At 31.6% G+C, this 12,439-nt stretch overlaps 1 protein-coding gene and 2 long non-coding RNA genes across 3 annotated transcripts; all 3 read left to right on the forward strand.

Annotated features, from left to right (window-relative positions):
- The first annotated feature begins 5,083 nt into the window (after positions 1-5,083).
- Positions 5,084-6,712, forward strand: LOC140173154 (protein FAR1-RELATED SEQUENCE 5-like). Its single transcript, XM_072222029.1, has one exon. The coding sequence runs from the start codon at positions 5,084-5,086 to the stop codon at positions 6,710-6,712; it is 1,629 nt and encodes a 542-aa protein (XP_072078130.1).
- Positions 6,713-6,921: 209 nt separating this feature from the next.
- Positions 6,922-7,447, forward strand: LOC112763860 (uncharacterized). The gene is made up of 3 exons (XR_011874916.1): positions 6,922-7,030; positions 7,124-7,199; positions 7,288-7,447. It is a non-coding gene; the product is annotated as an uncharacterized lncRNA (long non-coding RNA).
- Positions 7,448-9,440: 1,993 nt separating this feature from the next.
- Positions 9,441-11,808, forward strand: LOC112764933 (uncharacterized). Its single transcript, XR_003183406.3, has 7 exons — positions 9,441-9,696; positions 9,828-9,973; positions 10,271-10,371; positions 10,467-10,519; positions 10,705-10,931; positions 11,082-11,224; positions 11,394-11,808. It is a non-coding gene; the product is annotated as an uncharacterized lncRNA (long non-coding RNA).
- Positions 11,809-12,439: the final 631 nt, after the last annotated feature.

Genomic DNA, 12,439 nt, shown 5'->3' on the forward strand with positions numbered 1-12,439 from the left:
TTATTTATAAATTATTAACTTATTATAATTAATTTCACATCATTTATTATGTGTTATTCATCTTACAAATTAACACAATCAATTAATTTAATTATAGATAATTAATTATAATCGATATAACTCATTTTACTATACTTTCTAAAAAAATAATTAAAAAGGCACGTTTTAATTTTTTGTTAAAGTAAAATAAAATAAAATACATAAATTGAATAAATATAAATCTAAAAATTATAAAATTTTATTAACAATTCAAATAAATTAGTACAATAAAAATAAATTTAATGTCTATTTAAAATAATTACTGACCTTTTATTCTTCTAATTATTAATAATATAAATAAAATAAGTAATTACTAAAATTTTATTTTTTTAATTATTTTTTTGTCTTATTTATTATTCATGCTTTCGATCAAATATATTAATAAATAAATAAACTAAATTAACTACCTCAATTATACTTGGACTATTCAATAATTCAACAAAATCTTTTCAATTTGGAATTAACTACTAACCATAGAAAATAGACAATTTAGAGTAATTTAGTATTATGAACATTAATTATGTATAGTAAAATAACCTAAAATCATAATGTAATTTATTTTTAAAAAATTAATCAAGCATTATTGTTAATTATGAAATAACCTAAAATTATAATGCATTTTATTTTAAAGAAACAATCAACCATTAACATCAATAAATAAAAACTATCGTCAAAATGCTTTGATTAAAATTATGAGGGGTTAATTACTATTTATTATTAATAATATATTAATTATATCAAAAAGTAAAAATATAATTATCTGCATTTACATTATTAAAAGAATTAGCATCACAAGTAGAATTCTATCATAAAAAAAAGAGTAAAATTGCATATATATAATTTAAAAAATAAAGATAGTTAAGTAATTAAGATTTTTTTTGAAATAAATAGTAAAAAAAAATAAATGTTATAAACTATATTCTTTCGTAAGTAACCTTTTTAAGTTGTAGGTTATGTTTGGCATGGTTTATTTGTATATCATTTAAATTGGCATTATTTTTATAACGATCATTTATTCTTAATAACTGTTAGAGTTTTTGATGCCTTACAATAATTATCTATAAAGAAGAAACATATATATTCTGAAAAAATTATTAAATAAATTTATTCTTTTTGCCCTATTTTTATATTAAAAAAATTTTTCTTCTGTCATTTTTTAACTATTATCATGTTATTATAATTGTTAAATAATATTAGAAAAAAATCTTTAAAAATAGAAATAACGATGACACTTCAAATAATTAATTCAATAGAATTAAACTTAAGATGATTTAATTAATTATACAGATAATAATATATTTATAAATATTAATAATAAAAATAGTCTCACTAATTTAAATGACCAATACAATAATTATATGAAAAAATAAATAATTACATAATTACATAATTTTTAAGATCCTATATGATTGAATTTAATGGAAAAATTCAAAAATATCTATACGATAATGTTCTAATATTTTAGCATACTGTAAATTATACTATAATTTTATATATCAGCTCCTTAAACACATAAAGTACACATAATAAAAGAGAATATTACAAAACAAAATTATAATAAGATTATTTAAAAATACCGTAAAAAAGACACATATCTTTTGTTAATCAAAAGTTAGAAGGAAAAAATATGTGCCTAATAATGAACAATTAAAATAGACAAAAATCTTTAAAAAATATAAAAAAAATGAAATGTATAAGTAGTGATAAAAGAAATAAAAATTAAATAAATTACAAATATTGTACCCTAAACACAAGAGAGAGAAAGAAAGAGAGAAAAGAGAAGGAATGAGTAAAAAACACATTATGATTTCGTATAAATAGATGATATTAAAAAGTTAAACTAATTAAATTAATTCATGTATTTTGTTATCATATTTATTATTTACTAAAATAATTTGATATATACACCAATCAAATCAAATCAAATAATTAATATAATTAACTAAATTAATTAATTGGTATAATTAATTCTGAAATTTGAATGTCTAATCAAATTAATTAATTGATATTATTAATTAGTTATAATTGATTTCCTTTATAGAATTAAAAGAAATAAATCGGAAACATTCTTAGAAGCATGCTATGTCAGCTCCATCATTAAGTGTAGAAATCCGATTTTTATATAATAGAATAGATAGATATAATAGATATTGGTTCGTTACTGTCCAATATTGTTAGGTAGCTTAACCTTACAGGAAGTAGATCTTCTTCAGTGAAAAAAAAAAAATTGGATGGTATCCAGTGTTTAATCTCACCCTTCATGACTCTTTCTCTCTTATTTATTTTTAATCCCACTTATAGAATTAAAGATGAAAGATGACACTTTATTCTCTCCAGTAAAAATAAAAATGGAGAGGATCCATTTCCGGGGTCTGTCTTTAGTAAGCTCAAGTCTTTTGAGCTTTTCTAATAGACACAAAATACAAATTATAAATATACCCCACATGGGGTTTAATAATAATAATTATTTTTTTATGTTTACCATAAATATTTTTTAAATTTAACTAATAAAACCCTTAATTCACCACACTCCAAATTCAGCCCCACCCCCAAACTCACCATACGGTACCTTAATTCCCAATTCCTTTTCCCCCTATTTACTCACCCGTCGCCGCCACCTACTCTACTCTCCGCTGGTCTCAGCATTCGCCGTTGCCCTTCAGCCGAGTCGTCACTGTTGCCGTCCAATCCATCTTCCAGCGTCATTCGTAGCCTCTCCCTCCCCGTCTCCTCTTCTCTCTTCTCTCTTTTCTTTTCTCTCTTCTCTCGTCGAGTGGTTGTCAGCGCTGGTGCTCCATCCCCCCTGCATCCTCCACTTCCAGAGTAACAATGGAGCCTCAGACTCAGGTATGAAGTTACTTCATTGATTTAATTTTCTTTTTGTTCCTTTTATCTTCTTGTTGTATTCCTCCACTCCTTTGTATGAATCTGTTGTATTGCTTCCTTTCGTTGATTTCATTCAATTTTTTTGTTCTATTTATTTGTTCTAATTCAGAGGTTGTAAGCTATATTTATTCTGTTTTGTGCTACAATATGTTGGTGTAGCTAAGATTCATGCCAATTTGGTAATCATATATAGCAAGTGTAATTCTTTATTATTGTTCTATTGGTATCTAACATAGTGAGGTATGAGGCTTCATGGATTTTATAAACAATGGTATAAGAATGGATGTGGATGCGTAAGAAGTAAATTTCTCGGTTCTTACTTTTAAGTGATGTAACAAACTCTGATGTTCTGGTTTTTAGTTAACCTGTTCTTATATTCTGTCTTTGAGTAACCAATGTTTAGTTAGTTATGCAATTTGCATTAAAAGAAGAATGGCAAACTATTTATAGATGATTCTTTTTTAATGAAATGAGTAAAAGAAAATAGTTCATCTAGATCATGATTTTTCTTATGCCAAACTATTTATAGAAGCATTGAACAAGTTATGAGTTCTAGCTATTTGATATTGTGTTTTTTCTTTCATTACTTTTGGAGGCTACAACAGCGGAGTTGTTGAGTTTAGATTGAAAATTGCTCTATTGTTTGGTTACATTTATGGTTCTATTATGAGTTTAACAACTGACTCAAGGAAACCTTTGAATGCTTGTTGACTAGTGTTACATTATGTTTGAGAACATGTGCGGTAGTGAAATGAAATGACTATGTCACTGTGAAATAAGAAAAATTACCTAAATTCTGATACATGGTTATATATCATATTTATTAGGCACATGCATATATATGCCCTTGGCTTTTAATTTGGATTTCAGTAGTATCATTTTGCTTAAAGCTTATTATGAATTGTTGCATTTTATTGGTTGACTAAGCAAGTGCCTGTAAAGTGAGTGTTTTAGATTTGAGTAATGTTAGAAAATCAGCTAATTTTTTTAAAATTATTTTAAATTTTAAAGAAACAGCTTCTTTCACAGTAGTGCAAAATTAAGCAAATTACTTATTGCAAATTAATTTTCTTACACTTTTTAGCAGTTTCTGAAGAGTATCACATCCGTTAAGATTTGAAGTTTGCCAATTAAGCAAATTAGTTATTGCAGAAGGCAACTTCTTTAGCTCATGATTGAAAGACAGGTTAAGGTACCTTAGATGTAGCAATTCAGCTGCTTTCAATGGAAGCTCTTTTATTGCGCAAGAGCTTAAGTGTTGTTTGGATTGATACCCTTTCAAGAAAGCAACTTCTTTAGCTCTTTCAATTAAGCAAATTAGTTATTGCTATCAATGTACTTTTCGTGACAGGTTAAGGTACCTTAGCTGATAAGTGTTGTTTGGATTGATACTCTTTCATGTTTGTTTTAAGATTAGCCATGAATATTTATGCTAAGGGAGGGAGATAGATAATGTACTTTAAATAGGTAGAGATTCTAAGGTGTAATTTGGAAACTTGGTTGTGTCTATCTCTTGTTTAACTTGAAATGATCATGTAAAAATGCTGTATCGTAATCCCTCTTGTTCACAGTATTGGTTTGGTTTCATGAACCATAAAACTGGTTCTAAAGTGGATCCAGTTTGAATTTATAAAAATCCAAACCATGCCCACCCCTATATGAATCTATATAATTGATCTTAATCACCAAAATATGAGACGAGATAGAGTTTAAGCTGCCATAAGAAAATTCAGAAATTAGTATTGTGATTCTTTTTAAAAATTCAATGATTTTTGGTTAATTTTGCTTATTTGATTATAAATTGTACCTAATTTATGCTATTTTTTGGGTAATTAACGTTAGTCACTATAAATTGCAGGAAGCATCAAATAGTCAAAGACACACAAGTGATCAAAATGTGCATAATGTTAGTGATCATGTGGATGAAGACGTAACTTCTGATGCAGTGGATATGGATCAATATCGCATAAACTCTTGGGAAGATATTGGTAAGATTGATTTTTCAAGTCTATCTATGAAAAATATTTGTCAATTGCACTTTGCTGATCTTGGCTTGGCATTCGAATTTTATAATTCATATGCCAAGACGAGGGGCTTCAGTGTGCGAAAGAGTAGGAGTAGAATAGTTGATGGAAAAGTTAGAGAAAAATGGAACCATATGAAAAATCGAGTTAGGGAGCCAAAACCAGAGACAAGATGTGGTTGTATGAGTAAACTTCATGTTTTCTTCGATGCGGTAACTGAGAGTTGGGTAGTGAGAGATTTTTATGATGAATACAACCATGATCTTGTTGTTCCAAAGTTAGCAAGAATGTTAAGATCTCACAAGAAAATGACTGAGCCTGACATTAGTCAAATGAACCATATGAAAGAGGTGGGGATCAGCATACCAAACATATTTGGGTCATTAGCTAGCCAGTGTGGTGGGTACGAGAACGTTAATTTTTCAATTAAGGATATGCACAATCAAGTTGCAAAGCAAAGAAGACAATTACCTGATGATTTAACCTTTGCAATGGCTTACCTGGAAACGCTAGCAGCAAGGGATCGAAACTTGTTCTATAGTGTTGAAAAGGGTAGAAAAGAAGTGTTTTGGCAAATTTTTTGGTGTGATGGCCGGTGTCAGTTGGATTACGATCTGTTCGGGGATGTGCTAGCATTTGACGCCACATATAAGAAGAATAGATACAGATTGCCGGTGGTAATATTCTCGGGAGTTAACCACCATAATCAAACCGTTGTATTTGGTGCTGCGATAGTTTCGAATGAGAGGAAAAGCACCTATGTGTGGTTACTAAAACAACTTCTCATTGCAATGAAGGGAAAGATACCGACTTCAGTAATTACGGATGGTCATCAATCGATGGCTATTGCTATTCAGGAAGTGTTTCCGAATGCACATCATAGGTTATGTGCATGGCACTTGATGCGTAATGCAACAAGTAATATTCACAAACCTCAGTTTACGAAAATGTTTACAAAGTTAATGCTAGGTGATTACGAAGTTGGTGTGTTCGAACAAAAGTGGGAGGAAATGGTTGGATTCTTTGGAGTGGAAGATCGGGAATGGATAGTAGATATGTATGGGAAAAGAAACATGTGGGCTACCGCTCATATCCGAGGAAAATTCTTTGCTGGGTTTAGAACGACTTCGAGGTGTGAAAGTCTACATGCTGTCCTCAAAAGATATGTTAAATCACGCCATAATTTGACAGAATTTGTTGACCACTTCCAGCGTTGTTTGAGCTACATGCGGCACAGAGAGGATTTGGCAGACTTTAAATCATCAACTGGACAACCTATGATGCAGACACACTTTCAACAATTAGAAAGGTCAGCATCTACCATTTATACCCGGCAAATTTTTATGTTGTTCCGTTCAATGCTCCACAAGGCCAGCACATTGAAGGTAATATATGAAAAGGAAACGAGTTCTTGCAAGATTTATCAGGTGTCAAAATTTTACAAGCCTAACATGATATGGCATGTGTCTTTTCACGAAGAGCAAGTTGAATTTAAATGCTCATGCATGAGAATGGACTCCATAGGTATTCCATGCAGTCATATACTTGCTGTTTTGGGTTTTCTAGACATTGCAGAGCTGCCAAAATCATTAGTGCTGCGAAGATGGACTAGAAAAGCGAAGGAAGGAATTAGTGGGTATGATGACATGGGAGGCTTGATGGAGGATTCCTTGGCTATCAGTCGGCGTGCATGTTTGGCACATTGGTGTAAACAAATTATGAATGAAGGGTGCCTAAAAGGGGATCTTTTTAATGAATCATGAGATGCATTGGTAAATATACTTTCATGTATTAGGGCTCATAGTGGGGACAATAACATGATGGAGGGGCATGCGGAATACATGTACGAAGACCTTGCAAAGAATGGAAGTACTGAGATAGAGACCACAAGGAAGCCTAAGCGTTGCAGCTACTGTCGCAAGAGGGGTCATAACATTGCTACGTGTTCCATGAGGAAAATAGATGAAAGCACTCCCCAATTTGATGATGACGCTGTGGAGAATATTGAGGGTGAAGACTACTCCTTCGTAGATGCTGAAAGTGATGAGTATGTTCACACTGAATGGTTTGAGGAGGAAGATGTAAGTTCAATACATTTAAGTTCAAGTATATTTTGTTACGTATAATATTGTATGGCTAGCTCATAAGCCTTCCTATTTGCTGTTTTGATCCAGGAAGATTTAGATTCCTCAAGGTATTATGAACAGAGTGGTGGCGAGACTGAGTTCTCAATGGATTACGATTCTGGTGGTATAAAATGTTTTAAATTTTATTTTTTATTTTTTGTTATACTTAGTTTACTCTTTTTAAACTTAAAAATATGTTGCTTAAATTTTAGGGGCAAATGATGATGATGAGGCATAGTTGTGAACCATCCGTTGCAACAATCAAAGAGGAGTTTAACAGCACTTTTTTTCTGTTTCTATTAGTTTTACTGTTGGAACTTGGTTACATCACTCTGAATCTTAAATACTTTAGAACAGGAGAATGAGTTATTCATTTCATTTTTATGAATGTACTTATATTTGGATGATTGTTGCTGCTTAGTGTTTGCAGCCAAGAATGCTTTTTAATGATGTTAAATTGCTTTACAGCTTGCTAGACTTCATAAAATGAATAATACATGGTTGATTGTGCAGCCATTTTAGTGATTTTTGGAATTTTGATTTATGTTATGGCTTAGTTTCAATATGAATCAACATTAGTTTGTCCAATTTGTAGAAAGGTCTCCGTGACATTTGATCCATTCATGTATTTATCATTCAGATAAGGGATTGTTGTTCCCTCATTAATCTGCAACATGCTTGTGACCTGACTTCATTGCATCCTTATTTGAGCATAAGCTATATTGGTTTATCTTTATTTGACAATAATTCTCTCTTCTACTGGCTCTTATTTTTATTTGTAGAAGAATTAATTTGTCCTTTTTACCTTGGTTACTTTAATGATTGTGTGCTGACTCCCTTCCTTATTTAGAATTTGCACTTGAAGTCATATTTTAGTTCTTACTTCTGTTTGCCATTCATCAAAGCTTTCCTCATATTTCATCAAATGATTAGCCTCAAAATTTTCAAAAACAGGAATCAAGTATGTTGATCTTTGGGTGGCCTCTTTTATTCTTTTCATGAACATATTTACTAGCTCCAAACTAGTAAATTACTATGAGAGCTTAGTATATATATATATATATATATATTTGTCAGGGACTATACAAGTTTATAGGGTAATGGAAGATGACAATGCATGTTCATATTTGTATAACCAATAAGTTTATATCCATGCATCTTTAATTTACTCGAGACTTATTTGCTAATGCATCTTCTAAAGAATGCTTGGCAAGAAGATAAAAAGTAGTAAAGATATATGTCTGTATTTCTTAGATTTTTCCGATTTTTTTCCATAGAAATTCAAGAATTAAGTTAAACAACAAAGTTCTTTTTTATTATTATAATTTTAGAGAATACCTAGGGGCGCGAGACAACTCTCTCTAAGGAACTCGGAAAAATAGCCCTGTAACTTCGGGAGAAGGGGTGCCCCCTCACAAAGGGGGTCGCAGTGACCAGGCCGCAGACTCCAACTACCGTCCATGTACGATCCCTACTAGATCTGACCAACTACCCATCCTACCTCCTCTACGCGTGTATCCATTTGTATCCGCATACCGGATATGTTACGCTAAATTGAAGAAAGAAATATAGATTATAGATTAACGACCTCTCAATCGTGGGTACAGATGTATCCTTACTATACTGAAACGGCTTCCATTATTCTTGATTGAAAAGGATCTTTCTGATTCTCGAAGAATGGGATGGGGGCAAAAGGATTGATCGAGAAAGATTTCTTGTTCTTATTAAAAGATCGTGATTGGATCCACATATGTTTGGTAAAAAGAAAAATCTTCTCGAAATAGAAAAAGAGGATTATGTTATATATACACAAGAGCAAATTTTACCGTTCATCAAATCTTTTAAAATTTGCATGAGATTTTTAGATGCTAATAGACTATAGAATTTGTATTTACATGATAACTTACTATTTTTTAGAAGAATGTATTTAAATGGAAGAAAAAAACAAAAACTATGGTTTTTGGATTTTGTTTTGGACTTGTAAAATGAATTATTCAATATCTTCAAATAAATAATTGATTGTTGTGTGTGGCAAGCAGGTTTGTATTTGAATCTTAGCTTCATGCATCAATAATTAATGAATAACATGGCGCGTTAAGTTTCATAATTATTGATTTTTCCAATACTGATGCATGCAATAATCATGTACGGAAATGGGGGTCTGTCTAAAATCATCTCAACTCTTTTGAGCTTATCTAATGCACCATACAATCTGAAGCATTAGATTAGATTGATAATAAATCTAATGGTTTATATTTAATCTATAAATAATTTATTAAAATTTACAAATAACTTATTAAAATTTATACTAAAAGACAACAAGTTTTAATATTTTAACTTTGCCCCAACAATAAAATCTAAATTTGCTAACCCTCGTTTCAGCTCCTGAAAGAACTTCCCAAAAAATCTATCATCACGGTCATGGAAGACCACCGTCATAGAAGACAGCCGCTTCTTCCTCTTCCCTCTTCCGCACCAGGTGCCTCCATGAAGCTACTCGATTTCTCAATTTCATCCAAATTCTTGCGATTATGTTTTGCCAGAAATTTTGTCGTTGAAGGCCACGCCTCCTTTTGTGCCGGCAACAGAACGGGATGATTTGGTGACCCCTCAGTCCATAGGTTAGAAAGTTGCAACCTTTTTGGTTTCTTTCGTGAAAAGTGAATGGTTCTTTTGCATGCATGTGAGTATTAGATAATGAATCTTTGGTAGAATTTTGAGTCAGTTTTGTGTTGAATTTTGTTAATTTTAGGTGAGGATGCAGTGGATGGAGAAAAATCAAGTGTTGCGGCGGCTTTGGCGGCAGCTGCTGCTGCGGGCCGAATGAAGAAGCCGTCAGTGAAATCGAAATCAGGACCTAAGACAGCATGGCGGAAGCTCCTTTCTCAGTGTTCTCAGGTTTGATTCTTCGCTGTGAATTGGGTGTGCAATTTTTTTGACGTCTTTTTTTGTCTCTTAGAATACTTTAATGGTTTTTGCATTATGGAATTGGAATGCATGGTTAAAGTTGATCTATTGGAGTGATTTTAACGGATATTAAACTGCTTTGTCTTGAAATTTTGCACTTGACCTGCAAATTTGAATGATTGGTTGATTTTGCAAGATACTTTCTGCATTATGGGAACTGATGATTGAAGTTTAAAAAAATGCTTCTAATGCTGCATATTATGACTTCAGCATATTCTTGCTTTTCAGATGATCAACCTGTTACAAGCAATTATGAAAACTCCTCATTGTATGTGTTGGAATGGTTATTATCAAGAATTGGACTTCCAGACAAGATTATAGTGAAGGATGTAAGAACATTATGTGTAAATCGTGATTTTAAATTTTAAGTTAATCAAATTTGGCTTTTATTAGATTCATTTTTTACTTTTTGCTAAACTTGTAGGATGGTGCTTTCGTTGATTCATGAACTATGGTTGTGGACGGTGCCAATTATGGGTGAGGGATTCTTTAATATTTCAGTTTATGTTTGTTGTGCTGCTAGCTGATGTAAATATAGGTTTAGGAACTAATAGATGTATTGGGTATATATTTTGTTGTGCTCACGCAAATGAAAATATGTATTTTTGTCATTGTGAAATACCTCACTAGGTGGTGGATATATCACCATTTTGTTTGTGCAGTTAGCATGTGTGGCTTGCAAAATATTCTCCAAGACTATTCTCAAAATTGGCTCCCTTCAAATTCTATCATTGAGAAAAACCCGGCTTTCTTCAACACTAGAGACATTGTCATCTTGAAGATTATTCCCGGCTTCCCTATTCTTACCAAGGTGAATTACATGCGTTCTTTTACTTCCATTGAAGCTGAGCAATCCATTCGGTCACAACATAAGTAAAGTTCACGTTTGGTAACTGTTTCTGTCCCACACAACATTACTCTATTTTGCTGAGTCTCTAGTTTTTCTTTCTTCATTCTGTTTTACATTTTGTTATTCTTCATTGTTATTAATGTCTTGCATCATTCATACATCTTTTCCAACAAGAGATAACTTCTGCAGTTACGATTTTGCTTATGGTGCATCAATAATATTCAATCATTGTAATACTCAGAGGAATTCTGAGAAACATGACAATGATAATAACTGCAACAGAGGAAGGTTCTTGAGGACATAAGTGGTTAAGAAACCTCATGACTAAAGTGGTACGGACGGCTGAACTAACGATTTTTCTTTTTTTTTTTTTTTGAAAAAAAAACCATTTCATGAAAATTTGTATATTACCTAAGAAGGAATATCTAATTTATAATGTTGGAATAACTTTGATTACCTCAATATGAAAATTTGTATGTGGTGGTTGAAACTTTCTTGCAGAAAGAAACTAAGCAACCAGGGACAATAATGGACACAATCCAAGAGTGCCATGACACACTGATTGATATAGAGAGCAGCCTCAATGAGCTTCATCAAGTGTTCTTGGACATGACTATTTTAGTCCAATCACAAGGTAAGCAACTCAATGACATACAGAGCCACGAGTCAAGAGCCAATTCGTACGTCTGCCGTGGGTCCGGCAGTTTCAGTTTGCAAGGAAGCACCAGAAGAATACCAGAAGTCCATCTTCATTGCCATCATAATATTGATTTATTATATTGATTATAGTCCTTCTTATTGATCATTATCATATTTACCTTTTGAATTTCGGTTCATGTATATGTTACACTCTAAAATTCTTCCAAACCATCTGATAATAAATTTCAGGCGCATGAATTAAAGTTTAGCAGATAAATATAGTTTTGCTTTAATTAATGGGATATTGATTGGTGGCTATGAACAAATTGGACTAATTCAAAACCTTTCCCTTTTCAAGATTGAGACTTTCATGTTCATGGTCTAGAAGGTTATACTTGTAGTGAAATAAGAGGGGCAAAGTTTGACAAATGAAACAGTACAACACTAATGAAATGAAAAGTATAGGGAATTCAGAATATTTAAATGGTTAAAGAAGGAAAAGGGAATGAATTAAGATGATGATGAAGACAATCTTGAAGAATGTCATAGTCTGTCCAATTGCATTCACTAACCTTCTCCATTAGTTGACAGTAGCTTGTTATAATTGGGGTTTAATTCATTAATAGCCACTCTAATCTATTTTGCATGCATATAATTTTGTTTTTGGGAATTTTAAAAATTTTCTTTACATGTATCACATGCTATAAATATTGTTGAATTATCTTGCTTGGAGTTTATATATTGGAGGAATGAGATTAGTTGTTTTGCACCCTTAAACGGTTAAACCTATGGTCTAAGATTTTTTTTCTCTATTCTCTTGTGCATTGTTGATTAAGAATTGCATGTTTTGTTAGAAGAATAACAAAAAATAGTCGATAGTGTAGAAACAACTATGTTTATCCCATTTT

This window comes from Arachis hypogaea, chromosome 17 (assembly GCF_003086295.3).
Source record: "Arachis hypogaea cultivar Tifrunner chromosome 17, arahy.Tifrunner.gnm2.J5K5, whole genome shotgun sequence".
NCBI lineage: Eukaryota > Viridiplantae > Streptophyta > Magnoliopsida > Fabales > Fabaceae > Arachis > Arachis hypogaea.